Source organism: Eublepharis macularius, chromosome 6 (genome assembly GCF_028583425.1).
Source record: "Eublepharis macularius isolate TG4126 chromosome 6, MPM_Emac_v1.0, whole genome shotgun sequence".
Taxonomy (NCBI): domain Eukaryota; kingdom Metazoa; phylum Chordata; class Lepidosauria; order Squamata; family Eublepharidae; genus Eublepharis; species Eublepharis macularius.
Genome location: NC_072795.1, coordinates 101297536 through 101315493, shown reverse-complemented (window position 1 = coordinate 101315493; position 17958 = coordinate 101297536). Strand labels below are relative to the sequence as shown.

Genomic DNA, 17958 nt, shown 5'->3' with positions numbered 1-17958 from the left:
ACCTTCCATCTTCTTCAGATTTCCCTCCTTCCCTCCAACTGGCAGCCTCTGCCCCGGAAAACTATGGCCCAATTGCACAATGCTAGCCACCAAGCCCAGCTGTGAGGTGAGAAATCTGCAAGGACTTTCCCCTCTGTCCCTGTCCCCATACTATTTCCTCTTTTCATCATCTTAGCAACACCCCCCAACTTACCTTTTATTCCACCCATCTTTGGCTATAGTGGTGTTAACTTACTTCATTTATACTCCATCTTTCCCCCCAATGCAGCCCCAAAACAGCTTACATCATTCTTCTCCATTTTATCCTCTCAACAACTCTGTGAGGTAGGTTAGGTTGACCTTCCATGGCAGAATGAGGATTCAAAGCTGGGTATCTCAGATCCTAGTCTGAAACTCTAACCACTACACTACACTGGTTTTCATATTGTGTCTCTTGCTGAACAAGCAGCCCAGCCTGGGTAAGTCAAGTAATTTGAGTGGTAGCATGTTGCTTGGTGGTTGCTGTTGAGCCTGGTCCCAGTAATTTCTCCTTCAAAACCTAAAACAGCCCCTGAAAGCCCTGCCCTGTCCTCTGTTTTTTACAAAAATACTGTAATTACTTTTTACTAGCAATACTGTTTTAGTTGCTTAGCAGTAACCACTGAGGATATTTGTTTCTTAAAGCTACAGGTGCTGTTTTTGTAATTTTGGAGAGTTTTTTTAAACCCTCTTTTTGTTTCAGATTTTGCTCCAATGGCAAGGCTTTTTAAGTTCATAGAAAGAGCTATTTTGTCTGTTCACGGCTACAGTCTCTGGATTTAACTATGCACCAATTTGGCCATGTTGAGAATTAGATATATTGATGCCGTACAGGAAGCAAATATATGCACTCATTTTGATTGGCTTCCCATTACACGTGTATTCAGCCCTGCGGTCCCAAAGAATATATAACAGCAATTACTGTGTTTTGACAGCAGGAAGAAACTAAAGATGCATGACACACCTTCAATATTATAAAGTAAGTGAAAGTATAGCCCCCCACCACCACCACCAAGCCATCACTTTAAATCTGTGGTGTGAAATAAATGAGATGTACTAGTATAGGCAAGGATTGTTGCTTATGCTTAAATAGCATCATTGGGTAGCAAAGAATATGCATTTCCATCAGTCTTTGTAACCCGAGTCAAGTCCATATTCTGTTGAAATCAATAGCAAAATAAGGCACACTGTGTGCAGCTGTGCGAGCAAGTGAAAATCTTCACTTTCTTCAGAAGAGTAAATAAAAAGAAAGTCACATCCATTGACTTGTCCAGAGGGACCCAGAGGTTCAACAGTGTGCTTTATTTGTGTGTGGGAGTGATGTATGGTGAGAAACTTTGTGCTTCTTACTGTTGACACAACTGAATTACCTTGGTTAATGTTTTGGTGCTTAGTGAAAGCCACGATCATCATCAGCGCAGAAAATGTGACCAAACGTAGGCGTTTAAGGTTAGCCAAGGTTCAGAGGGTCATTCCTGGGCCATTTGATCCATCTTGATCATGTTTGTGGCACTATATTAGAAATGTGTCTGCGATAAGTATTCAGTTACATCAGCAAACCGAGTGGGAGGGGAAGAGATGCTTCATTATTCTGGAGAGTGAGTTAGAGCAAATTAGACTGAAGGTCTGCTAAGCTGCAAGGAACTAGAATGCAAGTAAGCTACACGTTTCTTCCAGTACACGCCATTCTCACAATTCTTTAGTTTTTCCTTTCAGAAAATAAAAGTTTCAACCAGCAACTGTAAAACACAAAGGATGGTGTGATGCTATTTCACAGGAGCGCATCAACTCACATCAAGGTGAGTAGGTCCAGAGCAGTGGCTTATTTACAGCATTAAAGGAATGCTGATGGGGTTATGTGAATGTTTCTGGTTACTACTCAGGCCCACCAGGCCACTGCTGACAGTTTAAGTGGCAGTATGGAATGAGATGGTAGCTAGGACGTACGCACTCACCAGTATGTGTGAAAACACAGCCTAAGGTTCATTTCACACCCAGCTAGAAGACAACAGCAGGGTCCATATTGGTTAATCCTGCCAAGTGGCCTACTACAGTTGAACTACACAGCTAAAGCTGTGTGGGAGGAGCTTTGTAGCATTTAAAATGTCCATGAACTCACTTCATCACTTGTGCAAAATAAAAAATTATATGGTTTAGCCTTCCAGTGATTTGCATTATGTCATTGCTGTTGCAGAAACCAGTAAGTTATCCTGACCATTGTACCACCATGAATTTTGTCTCCAGTTGGAAAGAATCAGTCATCTTTCCTTAAATGCTTAGCTCAGTACTTAGTTCTCGTGGCCCCTTCTTACATGCCCAGGGTAAGGCCAATCACCACCTTGGGGTCAGGTAGCAATTTCCCCCCAGGCCAGTTTGGCTAAGGATCCTGATGGTGTTTTGCTATCTTCTGGGAATGGAATAAGGATCACTGGGTATGTAGAGGGGGAGGGGGAGGTATTTGTAAATTTCCTGCATTGTGCAGGGAGGTAGACTAGATGATCCTAGAGGTCCCTCCCAACTCTTATGATTCCTGTCCAGACTATACAAGTTAGACTCTTCCACTGTCCTTAAAAAAGCCAGATACTTGCAAATGTTTTGATTACTGCAAAGACCCTTACAGCTTCACATTTGTCACTGGAAGTATTTCAGAAATGACTAGCGGTGAAGCAGTCAACCTAAGTTGAAGCTTCCCTCCCCCCTTATATGTTACCCACACGGTAACTACCAAGGATAGGCAATTGGTGACTTGCAATGCTGATTTGGTCCCCGAAGGAACTGCATCCATCCCACCATCCCCTAGCTAATTTTAATCAAAGTGTAGTAAATCTTGTTTCTTGCTTATAAATGAGTCCTCTATGCCTTCTGGGAATGGGAGACACCATTAGCAACCTGCCTCTTGAGGACATCTTTCAGGAAGCCTATCAGCTCTTCCCCCCTCCCTGACCATCTCTATAAACTCAAACTATCTGAACACCTGTGGTCCATACTAGGTGATACCAACTTTATTAGAAACAACTGTGTGGTGGTCAGGTACTTCCAGTCTCCAGGCCACATTCTAGAGAACGAAGATGGACCCCAAGGAACTGGGCCATGCTACTATAAAAGACCATTATCACAGAGCTCTTTGCAACTAAATTCCCCAGATAACCAGAAATTAGAAGTTAAGTGTTCTGAAGATCAGAATATTAACTTTGTCATGATCATCCTTGTGTCTTCTATGAGCACTGTAATGTCCTTTAAGTATGAACACTCCATGTCAAAATCCCGTTTTTCAGAATCTTTATTTATACATAAGCCATGGTATGGCATTTTGGTTCACAGTATACATACAACTCATTGCATTTTACTTCTGAGTGTATACATGGATACACACATACAGGTTCTTAAATACCACCAATATATTTAGTATACAAGCTTTGAATAAGATTCTTAAATAGTAGGACACTTTATTTCTATAGAAATAAAATTATCCAATTATGAGCCCTGAGGACCCATAATTATAGTGCTTGCTTGAAAAACAATCCAAATATATGAAATAGCTTTAAAATATTCTTAGAAAACAGATAAATAGCTATCATACATTTACAAAGTTAAATATATAATAATGGGTTTAGAGCACTAAAAAAAGAAAGGTGTAGTGTACACTTTAAACGCACCAGAATTTTAAGTTAGAACAACCAGGACACTTCTGAGATTCCTTAGACTTGACCATTGAACCGTGTGAATTTTGTGGGCAGATTGTCCACTGGGTACACAATAGGGCCAGTCTTCATTGTGGGGGGTCCATTCAAAAGTTGCCAGTTACAGTTCCGGGCCAACTCTACAGTAAAGATCTTGAGGAGGATTTTTGCAAACTCTTTGCCCACACAGCTCCTCAAGCCTCCTCCAAAAGGGATGAAACTGAATCGAGAGACGTCTTCCGGGAAAGGGGACATAAATCTGTCAGGATTGAATTCATCTTTGTTGGTGAAGAGTTCTGCAACATCATGAGTATCACAGATACTGTAGATAACATTCCAGCCTTTAGGAATCTGGTATCCCTATTAAAAAGGAGACAGAACAGTGACCAAACACAGTACGATACAGATTTGTCTCAAGTGTTTCCTTACAGATAGATTTATACTACCATTGGAAGAAGGTGGTTAGCATAAAACACACAACAAAGCACCAGGGGCACTACCATCACCTTTGTACTGAAAGCCAAGTGAAGGTATAACTCCTCCTGTACTTCAGTACCAACCAATGTTACTTGTTCTGTTCTTTTACCATGATGATGCACAGTCACGTATCTGGAACCATTAAGAGATGAAAGCATTCCGAAGCACTAATGCAGCATCTCACAACAATCAGGGCAGATTGCAATACAGAATGTGTAGAGGCTGCTTTACATTTCTCTATATACAAGTAGACCCTTGCAGGTTTGTCTCTCTCTCTCAATTGTTGCAAGCAAGACAGTCCGCAGCTTACCATGTTCATGGCTGGCCTAATGCTTCCTTCTCATTGGTCCTTCTAATAGCCCAGATGGCCACTGGTCAAGGCCGAAGAATAATCTATGCCTGGAAACTGACCAGCTTTTATGGGGTCACCTAGAGGGGAATTACTTTGCCTCACACATACATAGGGAACAGCAATGAAGGTTGACAGCATCTATCACCTGCGCAGTGGAGAAGATCTCTGCATGCAGCTGCAGGCACACTGCTGCACAGATGAACTTAAAGACACTTTGAATCAAGGCAACAGGAACCCACCATTGTCTTTAGCAATTTAGCTCCCTAATATGGTAAAGCATCTTATTGCTTCCTACAAGAAGTCGCGACAGAGTACTAGATTTAATGCTGTGCATGTACTTCACTTTTACTAAGTTGTTTAATGGTATCAGTCCACATGGCAGGATGTAACACAAGTGCCAGTTTAGAAGGCAAACCTGGGTCAGTTTCTCGGCTTGCAATAGTTTCATGTTTTATAAAGACTATTGATGAGTGATTCAGAAGGGGAAGAATGAAAGCAGTCTATGTTTAACAGGCATTGTTTTCTTATTACAGCAGCTCTATAGGAGAAACTGTCCCATGGGACTTTGACCAAGCCCTAATCCTATTACTGTAAGAACACCAAACACAGGATCAGAACAATGTTTCTGTCAAAGATGGACTTGGTAAGATGGATGTGGTTTCTCCCAAAGAGCCATAGGAATGCTAAATATGGCCCTGCATTGGCACTCTTGAAGAAGGACAGAAGCCATACTCCTCTTGGGTTACAGCATGGTCAATCTAGTTATTTCTTCAATGTAAGCACTGTAAAGCAAGTTCCATTAAAATAAAATTGACTGCTTTCTAGAAATATGTTGATGGCATGGCTGTTAGGGGGGCTGCCTAGACTTGGCCTGCTTTCTTACGTTTAGCTCAAAAGTCTTCAGTGCCACTCGGAATCCTCCTGGAACTGGTGGGCTCAGCCGGAGAGTCTCTTTGATGACACAACCTGTGTATTTCAGCTGTTCCAAGACTTCAATTTCCAAATGCTTATCTTGGCTTACATTGCCCAGCAGTCCCTGAAAATAGTCATGAAACATAGAACAGGAATAAAAGGAATCCTACATATCCAGGACCCATAGATTTGTAGGGCTGGTTACTTAGTTTTGGTGTATAATAGGTCTAGAACATGCCTCCTGTTAAATTATAAGACTCTCAAAGAATGGAGACATTCTCATCATTTGCAACAAGAGAACACATACCTATTTTCACTGAAAGTGACAAAAGACCCTCCATTTGCCTGCATCTTTTCCATTAAGGCTTTCTGCTGCCTTTGTGTGATTGCTACTGTAATGTTTCAAGCCAGTGCAAAAAGTTTTGCACTCATGGTTTGGCTTCCTGGCATATTTACAGATCAGGAAGCAATATCACTCCCAAGGTGTTAGACTTGGCTTGCAGGGTTTGAGATTCTCTGGGAAGTGCAGCTCGTAAGCAGAAGCCTTTATATTATGATCATTCAAAGAGATCTTAGCTGATCACAAGGTTTAATAACTGTGTAAATTTATTTATAAACAATCCCCCCTTCAAAATAGGTTTTGTTTTTAGGTGTTATAAGAGAGAATGCCTCTTCCAAGATGATGTCTGCTGAATGCAAAAATCAGAATACCTCTTCTAAAACAAAAGATGCCAGCTGGCCATGATTCTAAGCACTATCTTTTTAAAAATAAGCACTTAAATACAGAAGAAAAATATGAAGGCTGATTAATCCTGAGCAACTTTTTAATCAAAATGTTAAGGCTAACTGTTGCATCCCTACATTGTACACATTATATGGCAGCAAACACAAGAGATGGCAGCAACCATGGTGAAAACAGGATTTGCAAATGATATCTTAGAGAGTTAGAAACTCATAGTGATAGCGATACAATGGTGGTGGAAAGTGCCATCAAGTCATAGCTGACTTATGGCAACTCCTGCTGTGGTTTTCAAGGCAAGAGACTAACAGAGGTGGTTTGCCTTTGCAACCCTGGTATTTTTTGCAGGTCTCTCATCCAATTACTAACCAAGGCTGACCCTGCTTAGCTTCCAAGTTCTGATGAGATGGGGCTTACCTGGGCCATCCAGGTCAGAGCAGACACACAATAGTCAAGCAGTATTCCGAACAGCTATTTATAGTATTTTACACATGTCCCAAAACTATCATGTTGTATAGTGAGTTGCAAGACCAGCAAGTATCCAATGCTCTGGCCACTGGCTCACAGCATTCATGTCTCACACGACTGTGCTTTTCATAAAGCTAAAAGCGGTTTCATAGATGATCCAGCCCAAATCCCTGCTCAGTGCAAGAAACTAAAAGCTAGAGCATTCCTGATGGCTAGATAGTCTCTGCTTGAAAATTCCCAGTGCGGGAGAACACCCTTACTCCCTCTAGTTAATTGGTTCCATTATTGAAACGCTCTCAGTATTAGGAAGTTTCTTCTAATGTTCATCTTTTAAGAAACCCTCCAGTAACTTATACGCATTCGAGCCACCCTCTGGAACAGCGTAGAACCCACTTCTTCTGCGTGAAGAGATAACTGAAGGGCTTGATCAAGCCCCTCAGTCTTATCCTTTCCAGCTTCAACATTCTTCACAGAACTCGTTTTCCAGACCCCCAACCATCTCTCTGTTGCCCTCCTCTGACCCCACCCTCGTTGGTCTCCTGGCAGTCAGAAGAAGCACCCACCTTTGCTTGCAATTCCTCTCTCACTTTCTGCAGAACGTGAGGGTGAAGCCCTAAGAAGGTAATCAAGGAGGTAGCCGCACTGGCAGTGGTTTCATGCCCTCCAAAGAGCAGCTCAGTTGCAGATTCTTTGAGCTCCTGTGAGAGGAAGGCAAAGGTTATGCTGGGTTTGGCACATCAGTCCCTTTTTCAGGGCAAATTCAAATAGGTTGAATGGACAAACTCACCACCCAGCAGAAACGGAGAGGATTTGCTCATTTTTGCACCCAAACAATAACACATTTTTAATCTGAAGGCAGCTCAGAAATCAAGTCTAAAACACCTTTCACTATCCTGCCACCCCCCCAGATCTCTTAACCCAGAGCCCTCTCCCTAAAATTAAACAGTTGAAGCTTGGCCATCTAAGCGCCCTTCCCATATACCACTGCTTGCCCCCTGACATAAGAAAACAACTCCCTCCACCTCAACACAACCAGCTTAAGCATCTAGCAATCAAGTCTCTTTCAAACTACACCACCCACCCCTCTTCATTCTTCCTGGTTGCCTTCAACTAAGTACAGACTGCAAGGTCTCTAATCATCACTATTCCAGTGCATGACAAAATCCACACTTCTTGACACCTGTACTAGTAATTTAAAGGCAGACTTAGGCAGAAGCACACAAAACCCTCCACTCCAGACTTAGCCCTTTTGCCTTGCTAAGGCTCACCACTTTCTAGCCTTTAAGATGACTTGAGTAATCTAAGTGGGGTAGGGCAGAGTAGGCTATACGAGGAGCCTAAAGAATATCTGGGATTGTATTGCTATGGCAAATTCTTCACAGAACTCAAGCCAGTGCAAAATCTATATGACAGATTCTGTCATACAGAGTTCCTTGCTTTTCATCTGGTTTTCCCAACAACTTTATGCAGCATTAAATAATGTATCTTGGAATGAGGGTAAGGGAATCTAAACAATGCTGGTCTTTGAAAAGGACCTTCTACCCAGCTATTTCTGTTTTAGAGGATGAAAGTTACCTAGACTTTTGGTTCTGGAATAAGTTGGACCGTTCTGTAATCCTGGTCCCATTTAGGGTAAGTAGCTTCAAGGAGTGGTGGAGTTTCTACATCTTTAGTTATGTCGTGCAAAGGTCTTCAGTAGGTGCCAATTTTCCCAAATCCCCAATTGAATTACTGAATGGATAGGAAGCCTCTGTTTTTCAGCTGAGTGCCTATTCCCATGGAATCCTTGAAAATGCAAGTGGATCTTTTAGTGGTAACCAATACAGTTGTGAGTACTAAACTACCCTTGTTTAAGTGTCAGTGGTAAATAGATGGAGAAATAGATATTTTTAACCAGTGGGAAATAGATATTTTTTAGAATTCCCATTACACTGAAAGTAAAACTGTAGTGTTAAGCAGGACAAAACTGGGATATGGAGTGATCCTACTCTAGCACATTAACTGGATGGCATTCGTTCCAGCCTCTTGACCTTAGAAAATCCCACCACTGCCAACGCCCAGGCAGATGGGAGGCTGAACGGGTGGCTAAGTCAAAACAAGTCAGGACAATCACATGTCCTGGGACATACAGGCATCATTGACCTCATTCAGACAGCAAGTACATATCAGCTTGCCTTTCTTTCTCCATTCAAGTCAGTCTGTCCTCCTGATGTGGAGATGCAGGCTCCTTTTAAAGAGTCCTCAAGGCTGCAACCTTGAGCCATGGATTTAAAAGGGGCTTCATTAAATCAGGGGACAGGTTTTAAAAGTTAATTTGACACACCCCAAAAGGCACCTTCTCTGTGAGGCATTCCACTTCTTCACCTAGGAGCAAATGGTTGTTTTGAGCTGCCACCTGCTGAAACTCAGGGGAGTGTCACATAACAATAAGAATAGATTCCCCTCCCCACCCAAACTTGTTTTATCCAGGGGCAGAGTTGCATTTGATCTGAAGCATTTGACTCAGAAGCCAGTCCCACTTGTTGCAACTGGTCTACTCTAAGCCTGCACAAAATTGCAGCCTAACTCAATCAAATGCAATGTCAGCTAAGGTTCTAACTAAATCAATATAATCAGCAAAGTAAGATTTCTTTAATCAAATGAAAGCCTGGATGATGTCAGTTCCCTCTGAAACAGATAAAGAGGAGAGCGGGCCAACTTTTTAAAAAAGGAGGGGGAGGGGGGAAAGACCTGCAGATTCAGATTGTAGCGAAGCTGTAACTAACACACAGATCTGAGGTGGGAATAAAAGAATCTGGATCATGCAGACAGAGCATGCCTAGTAGCTAGGGACCATTGCAGGGCAGCACTGAGCTGAGCTTCGGGACAGGGATCCCATAACCTTGCTGCAGGCAGGGACATCATCCTCTGCATTCCTCTGAAAATACATTTGGTCTCAGCCATACTGTTGGCTTCAATTTGCGGTTTTGCTCTTTTCCTTCACCTTCTGTCACTATAATCCAAACAAAGGCATTAGAGAGGAATCTCTGCATGCCTGAAGGGGAGCAAAATTGGTTTGGCTCACTGATTGCCAGCCTAAAAATAAACACACATAGCAAGAAAACAGGACTTGCATGTCAGAAATTCAGAAACAGAACAGGTCAACTGAACTTTTAGAAACAAGGACAGCTACAAATCAAAGGTTGGATACAACATCCACCTACACACACACACACACACACTTCCATTTCAGTCTGTTAATGTGAAACATGAAATTGCAGGGCAGGGCCCCCAGTGCCTTCCAAGCTGCATGACAGGCAGACTTTCGTCAGGTCATTGAGATCCAATGGGGAAAGTGTCACCAGCTGCCAATTTCTGCCTGTCTCATGAAGGAGACACTGGCAGCTCTAAACAGGAAAATCCCCCATTCCTCAACTGCATGTTTAACTCACTAACTACTTGCACAGAGTAATTCCAGAGCAGAGTATCTGAAGATACTCCCCAGGGACTTAAAACAAGGCTCTGGCAGCTCCAGCTTGCTCTAGCAGAAGTTCATCCAGGCAGTGAACCATCCAGTGTCTCAAACTAGCTAGATTTTATTTGGGAGAGGGAGAGCCCAATGCCGCCCAACTGGGTGCTCAGCACCTCCAGACCAACTAAAATGGAAAGTCTGGCCTGGAAGAAATGGATGGGAACCGGTGGTTGAAAGCCAGCTGCTCCGGAGGGGCTCACCTGCATGCTCAGTTGCTCCCCCTTGCCCTGCGTGTGTTCCATCAGCAGCTGCAGAGCATCCTTGTAGCCGTCGGTGGGCTCCTTCCCGGCCAGCTTGGCCCTGATATTCTCCTCGATCTTGGCATGGATGATGTTCCGCGCTCTCAAGCCCTGCCAGCAGAGAGCGGTCTGGTCAGCCGGCTGTCCTCCCCCCTACACGCCCTCCCGGCTTTCCTTTCTTTCTCTCTCCCGGACTGGGGAAAGTGGCCACCAGCCTTTCCTTCCTCCCGGCAACTCCCCCTTACCTTGTAGAGGCCGCTGAAAGGCACGTCGATGGGCAGAGAGAAGAGATTGCGGATCATCTCCTCGAAGGCCTCCACCAGGTGCTGCTCGCTGTCCGGCCCGGTCTGGCTGGGCCGGAACCCTAGAAGGATGCGCATGGCAATGCGGAACATGAGGCGCTTCACCTCCAGGTACACCAGCAGGCAAGAGTCGCCCTCGCGGGTGCTGGCCAGCCACTGCTTGAGGCAGGCGCTCACCTCCTCCTGGATGACCGGGATGTAGTGCTCCAGGGCTTCTCGGGAGAAAGCCCGCATGATGACCTGCAGGGGATGCAGACGAAGGGGACTTAACCCGGGCCGGAGCCGGAGAATGCTCCGGTCCCCCGATCTTCGGGGCTTCACGGGCAGATTCCCCGGGGATCCGGAGCACTTTCTTTCGTGTACGCACTGACTGTGCTCAACAGCGCCCTCGGCGTGAGGGAAGCTGTGGACACACCGCGGTGCCAGAAACGCGGACTCGGCGGTCTTCCTCGTTTCGAGGAAGGAAAGGGTGAGCCGGACCGGAGGGGACTCGGGTCCCCCCAAACTGCCGTCATTTCGCTCGGCCACGTATTGAACTGCACCCGAGGCAGAGGCAGCGGAGGGGCCGCGGTTTGGAAGGGCGCGACGCTGGGGGTGGCCTTTCGGGGCTTGTACTCAAAGGGACTAAACGAGGCAAAGCTTCGGGGAGTCGCTTCCTTGCCTTGGCTGAATGCGGCCGCCTTCCCGGCACTTCTGCCCAGTTACGGCGGAAGGGGAAGAAGAGCCGCCGTGCGGTATGGAGGGGCGGCCAGCCCTCTTGACGGCCTGAGAGCGCTCCTGGCGCTCCTCGCAGGCTCCGTTCGTCTTTCGCGAGGCGCTTTCATGGAACCGGCCTCGCCCGGAGCTGAAGCCGCCCTCCGAGCCCCCGTTTGTAAAACGCGCGCGCCTTCCGGCTGGATTCGATGCGTGTTTACTCCGAAGTCAGTCCCACTGAACACCGGGGCACATCGCCGGCCAATGAACCCGAGAGAATCCGGCCAGCAAACACGCTTCGGAGCGCCGCGCAAGAAGACCCGGATCCCAAGAGCGCGGGGGAGCTCTTGGGGGAAGCTCTCCGGGGAGCTCTCGGGGGAGCCTCTGCCCGTCTGCCGGAGTCGCCGCAGCGCTCCCCGGGGCCTCCTTCCCCCCGGCCGGCCGGCCGACGCCCCCTTACCTTCTTGCGCTGCTTGTGCTGCCCGTCGTGAAGGTTCGAGAGGCAGCCGGAGCCCAGGATGGTGCGCACCGAGGCCGGCCACTGCACGGCCACCAGCCGGTGCTCGCCCAGCAGGATGTGCCGCACGTTCTCCACCCCCATGACGCGCACCGTCGGCCGCCCGAAGAGGTGCGTCTTGTAGATGAAGCCGTACTTCTGGCGCTTCATCTGCAGGAACTTCCGCCGCTGCCGGGGAGAGAAGGGAGCGAGAGGGGAGATCGCGGCCCTCGGCCTCCCCGCCAGCCCAGCCCAGCCCAGCCCGCCCGCCCAGGCGGCCCCTTTACCTGCAGGACCAGCTGCAGCGTCTCGCCGAAGAAGGGCAGGCCCATGGTGCCGGGGGGCAGGGGCAGGGCGCAGCTGCCGTCCCGGCCGCGCACGCAGTACAGCTCCCAGAGCTTCACGGCGGCCAGGAAAAGGAGCAGGGGCAGCACGAAGGTGCAGGCGGCGCTGGCCGCCAGAGCCGGGAAGCCCATGCTGGCCGCGGGCACCTGCTTGCCTGCCTGCCTGCGCTTCGCCCTCGCCCGGCCAGCACAAGCGCCCGGCCCGCCGCGGCCCCCCTTTTATACCCATCATCGCTCTCCCGGCCCAGGTCGCTGCCCACTTTACCTTCGCGCCGGCGATCAATTAGTTCACCCAAAGTTCAGCCTTAATTACCGCCGGGGGCCCGCAGGCCCCGCCCACCCCCTCAGCCGCGCGGGTGGCGCCCTCCCGCCCCCGCCCCCTCCCCAGGCTCCGCCGAAACAAACTGGAGCCGCCGCCGACTTAGGCGCACTCTAGGTCGGGCCCGCCGTGGAGCCGCCGGTCAGGGGTCCGGATCTGGGTCCCTGGAGCCTTCGAAGCAAACGTGTGTTCGGGTTAACCCGAAACGGTTGGCTTGAGGCAGGTCCTTCCTCGGAGGTAAACTCTGCTGAGCGGAATGGTATTTACTCCCCGGTAAGGGTGCACAGGACCGCAGCCAGGCCGCCGAGTCCCGTGGCGCTGGAGTGGTGGGTGCGCTCGTTCGCTCGGCGTGCCTGGGCCGGGGGCGTTAAGAGTTTCAGGCGTAAGAGCATCGAGAGAATCACTCAATTCCAGCCGTATTTTGCGCGGGAGCGCCGCCGCTACCATCCCGACCCGGCTGCTTGTTTAACGCAAACGGCCAGTCGAACTTTCCTTGCAAGGAAGGCGAGCGGGAATGACCGGGAAGGCACCCTTGCCGAACGGCTCTGGGGTAAACGTGCTTGAGAAGACCGCTTTAGTCGCTCGCTTTCTGGCAATTCCGCTCCGGGTTTGCAACCTTGGTTTTCTCCAGGCTGCTCGGAATCCGTAGCCCGCTTTACAGAGCTGGGGGTGGGCAGTAGATATTCAGGACGACGGGGAAACGCTTGTGACGTGTAGAAAGGTGCCCAGACTGAGCAGAAAAGGGTTTCCTGGGCGGTTCTGCAGGCTTTTGCGCTTGCCAACCTTGAAGTAAGGTTCAGTGGCTCTAGCCTGCCATAACCCCTATACAAGTAATGCTCGTCGCAATACCGGTGCTTTAGGGGACTGGGCTGCAATTCTCCCCGCGCTTACTTAAGTGATTTTCCTGGAACGGGCTTTCTAGTGAATGTGGATAAGGCAGAGGTTTAACTCAGCTGCTTCCCTAGAGTCGTTTGGAAAGTTGCGATCAGCCGCTTATTTGAAGACTTCCCGGCCAATCAAGAGGCGCCTGGGTTTAAAGGGAGGTTCGCACACCCGCTCCCACAGCAGGGGTTGGTTTCAGTGCAAGCCGTTTATAGCGGCAATCTTAAGCCTTCTAGATTCATTGAAGCCAATGGGTTGAGAAGGGGTTACCTCTGTTTAGGGTTGCAACCGCTTGCCTAGGGTGGTTCTTCCAGGAAGAAGAAAGGAAGGCTATAGAGCAAGTAAAGAAACAAACACGTGCAGAATCGAGCTGTCTGGATACAAATTTACTCTCGCTAATTGGCAAGAAGCTCCATTACATTCGTGGGAATTATTTCCAAGTACAGAATTCTAAAGCAGGCCCGATTGGAGGTGGGTTTTTTAAAGGCTTAAATTGAACTACTTGACCACAGTCAGGTTCGGTTCCTTTTGCCCTGACATCTGGTCGTTTGTCTCAAGTTGCATAAGATCCAGAAGTCCAGGTTGCAAAACTTTTCCGGGCATGCAATAATAGGGAGTCTGAACCTGCTGAATTTCTGCCTGTCCTGGGTCTGTAATTGTAACCAAGTGCCTCTTATGCATAGCCATGAATCAAGCATATAAATAAAAAAAATGTATTAAAGGATCCCTGAAGGTGGGGATCACAACAGGCTACTGTTGTGATTACGGTAAAAAGGACGGTGCTCTGCACGCGCTCCAGCGCACTCTTGTCTTGGTAACTATTAAAGTCCTCAGGCGCGGCGCTGGTGTCAAAAAGTTTGGGGGCGATTTCTGGCGCAAGCGCAGTTCCATCTTCGGACGAACATCTGCGTAAGGTCCCGATCCTGGGCAGTTTTGTTGATCCTTTCTTGGCTCTTCCTTGAGGACCTTACTCGGGAGCTGACCTGTTAGAGGCAACGATAAATGTGTGGGCTTTTCTTTTAAAAGGGGTTCTCGAGAACAGCCTTGCCGCTCCAGCTGCCGCCGGGTCCCTTCTGTGGCGAGCCGTCTCCCAGGAAGGGAGGGGTGTGCCTAGATCCGGACCCGGGTCCGATCCGAACACGCCCGAATCTCGGGTCGCCGCCTCGGGAAAGGGCTGCGGGCGGGTGCTGCCCCCCGCCCCCCGCCCTTGGCCTGAAGTTCAGCCCCCCGCCGGGGCTGATCTCTCCATCCCGGGTCCGGCCGCGAGGAAGCCGCCAGCTGAGGAGGCGGCGCCACTGGCAGGTTCAAACGCAGGTCAGCGAGCGAAAGGGCGGTGACGGCGGAAGGTACACGCGAAGCAGCCGGGCCTTGGCAAACGCCGCGGCAAGCGGAGCGCGGGCGGCCGGCTGGCTCGGCGCTGGTTGCTCTGGGGCTGGCGGCGCTGCCTTCCCTTGGCCGCGGCAGAGGGAAGAGCGTCCGAGATGGGCGCCAGCCTGCCGCTGGAGCAGGGAATGGAGGCCCCGACAATAGTCGCGCAGGTACCCGCGGCGCCCCGAGGGCCTTGGGGAGCGCATCTTGGTGCGCTTCTCTCCGCCGCCGTTTTGTTTCGAAAGAAGGGAAGAGCCGCGAGGGCCGCCCGCCCGCGATTCTGATCGGCCTACGACTTTTAAAAAACCTTTTCTCCGAGGACGGAAGAGCAGCGAGCACGGCTCCCCCCTCCCGGTGTGTTCTCCTCACTAAAGAAAGCCCTGTGAGGCGGGCGAGGCCGAGGGCCCAAGGCCACCCAGTCAGCGTCTCCACAGAAGAGGGGTGGGGAGCTTCTTGGCGGGGTAAGGACTGGACACCTGGCAGCCCAAACCCTAGTCCGGCACTCTAGCCATTACTCAACACTGCCTCTCCTAGAGAGTAACCCTTTCCTAGTAGTAAGTCCAGTCGGAGAGAGCTGAGCAGATCTGCATGAGCGCTCTCTTCATCGCCCCACATGCAAACGTCAAAAGTAAGCACACACACCCCGGCGAAAGCGGCGATCCTCTCTGCCTATTTGCCTCACGGGATGTGGAGGAACTTACTTCCGAGTCAGCCCGTGCCCGGGACGGGGCTGCTCTTTGCTTGGAAGGGAAACCTGCTTCGTTCCTCGGCAGTCGCAGGCCGAGAGCTCCGCGTGGAAAGCGGCCGCCGGCGAACGGGTTAACCGTTTGACTTCGAGAGCAGGGAGCCGGGCGAGGCCGCTGCAGCCGAGCCCCGAAGGAGCCTTGCGGCGTGGCGCGGGCGGATCGGGGCGAGAGGACGCCCTCCGTGTCCGACTCAGCAGGCCTGGAGAGGGCCGCGCACTTCCTCTCCGCGTGGCCCAGCGGAGCTTTTCCTTCGCTGCCCCCCCTCCTGCCGCCATGCGCGTCCCCGTCTTTTCCACCTGCTCTATCAACCCCCCCCCCATCCCCGGCTGCTTCCCAACTCCTCCCGCGCCCGGAGCCTCCGCCCGCTGCCCGCCGCCCTCGCCGCTTAGAATCGGGATCCCGCGAAAAGCAGCCCGGGGCGCCGTTTCGGGAGGTCGCTGCCTCGGCCCGGCCGAACGTCCCTTTGGTGCCGGGGGCTGTTGGGTGCTCGCCAGACGCGGCGGGTCCGCGGGGCTCCCCTTCGGAAAGCTGGCGAGGCGCCTGGAGCGTCGGCGGGGGCTTCTGCGCAGGCAGCGCCCAGAGCGGCGGCGAGAGCGCCGGCTGGAGTTGCGGAGCGATGCGGCCGGCAGCCAGTCCCCGCGTCCCCGGAGGCGCTGGCGGTGGGCTTGCCTGCGGTTCTGAATTTCTCAGGAGCCCGGAGCCGCAGTTGGGAAGGCGGCCTTGGGGCGCCGGGAGAGGGCTGGGGCCGGGCCTGTGCAGATCGACTGGAAATGCCCCGAGAGCCTCCACTGGCCGCCTTGGGGAACCTTACCTGTGGCTCATCGGTCGGGGTGAGTTTCCTATACTTGTCCGCAACTGCCGGTCCCGCCGCCGGGAGGGTCCCCCTCAACGTGCAAGCACTACACGAGTGAGGAGGAAAGGGAAGAGCGTACGGGGGGGGGGGCGGGAGAGCCTGCGCGGCCTTCGTTGCAGCCAAGCTCTTGGGGGAGGGGGACCGGCGGCAACCTTGGGCTCGGGTCTCTCCCCTGCTTTGCCTGGAGGGCTGAACGGCCTTCCGGCCTCTCGTTTTCAGCCCCCTTCCCGCCGCCCGTCAGTCGCGCTCCATTTCGAAAGTCGGCGCTCGTGAAGGAGCCCGAGCCGCGTCCTGGCTTGGCCACACGAGACCCGCCCGCTCCAGCGGCCCTCGGTCGGCGCAAGAAGCGCCGCGACCAATAGGCGAGCGGCCCGAAGAGGCCGCCTGCCAATGGCCGGCTGAGCGGTCCTCCGGGCCCAGCCCTGCCTGAGGCGCTCGGGCTGCCTGGGCTCTGCCTTCCCGGGGCAAGGGCCGCGCCGCCGCTCTCTTGGGCGGCGGGGGAGGGGGGAGAAGAAGACTCCCCTTTAATCGAGAGACCCACCGGAGGCCTCTCCGTAAATCTGTCCGTAACTGCAGCTCCGAAAGGCCCGGCTGAACGATCGCGCAGGAATCGGAGGCGAGTCTCTCCAGCAGCCATCCGGAGAAGAGGCGCCCTACAGCTAGCCTCAAGGGAGAGTGTAACAAGCCAGGCTTTCTGTAAGCTTACTTAGGAGTAAGCCCCATTCCTCTCCGCGACCTTTCATTGCTGAGTACACATGTGCTGGAGAGAGGAGGGTTGCGATCCACGACGTTCATGCAGGTTTACGCTGGGTTCAACGGGTTTTACTTCCAAGTAACACATTCTGGAGGAGTGATTTTGTTCGTCTGGTCCCTGCAGGCAAGTTTGCCTAGGATTGTAGCGAGGTGCTCGATAAACGGCTTTCTTCCGAGGAATGTCGTTTCGGGCGTTGCATTTCCCCCTCTAATTCTGACATGACCGACAGCAGGTGCTCACCGTAAAGCCTCCATCTTTTCCTCTGCTTAGAACGGCTTTGCTGTTTTTCACACATACACAGCAACAGCGAGAGGGGGGCGCTAACAATCTCGAGGACAAGCACGTGTGAATTCGTTACTCCCTTGCATGAATGGTTGTCCCGAACATCTGTTCTTAGAGCTATCCGAAAAAAAGATTCGAGCCTCTGCATGCTTACTTGCAAAGAAGTCCCACTGAGGTCAATGAAACTTATTTACAAGAAGGATGACTAGATTGCAACCCCTAACAGTACAGAGAGGATCGAGACCTGCATTTACCACCGATCCTCTACATTTTTACTCCAAATCGAAGGCTATGGACGTGCATCGGATTGCCTCCTCCCTCCAAACACTGCTTACTCTCTGAAACGTTACTTATTCTCTATTTAACTCACCAAAGCTTATACTCTGGAAACCATTCTTGGCTTTAAGGTGCTACTGAACTCAAATTCTGTTCTGCTACTACAGACTAACACAGCTACCAACCCCATTCAATACCCCGGTGCCTGTACAGCTAATAGCTCTGCCAGCCGATACACATTTACTCA

At 50.7% G+C, this 17958-nt stretch overlaps 1 protein-coding gene across 1 annotated transcript; it reads right to left on the bottom strand.

Annotated features, from left to right (window-relative positions):
• Positions 1 to 3485: 3485 nt before the first annotated feature.
• Positions 3486 to 12363, bottom strand: LOC129332417 (cytochrome P450 26A1). The gene is made up of 7 exons (XM_054983520.1): positions 12175 to 12363; positions 11852 to 12076; positions 10642 to 10938; positions 10358 to 10507; positions 7210 to 7344; positions 5411 to 5563; positions 3486 to 4058 (listed from the first exon to the last, which is right to left on the bottom strand). The coding sequence occupies exons 1-7, from the start codon at positions 12361 to 12363 to the stop codon at positions 3717 to 3719; spliced, it is 1491 nt and encodes a 496-aa protein (XP_054839495.1). The 3' UTR covers positions 3486 to 3716.
• Positions 12364 to 17958: the final 5595 nt, after the last annotated feature.

Bases quoted from the DNA above. Each gene is read 5' to 3' on its own strand.
- LOC129332417 (XM_054983520.1), bottom strand. From the start codon at position 12,363: ATGGGCTTCCCGGCTCTGGCGGCCAGCGCCGCCTGCACCTTCGTGCTG. The intron at 12,077-12,174 runs GTAAAGGGGCCG...TCTCCCCGGCAG, and splicing joins CGCTGCAGCTGGTCCTGCAG to CGGCGGAAGTTCCTGCAGAT. The intron at 10,939-11,851 runs GTAAGGGGGCGT...CATCCCCTGCAG, and splicing joins AGCACAAGCAGCGCAAGAAG to GTCATCATGCGGGCTTTCTC.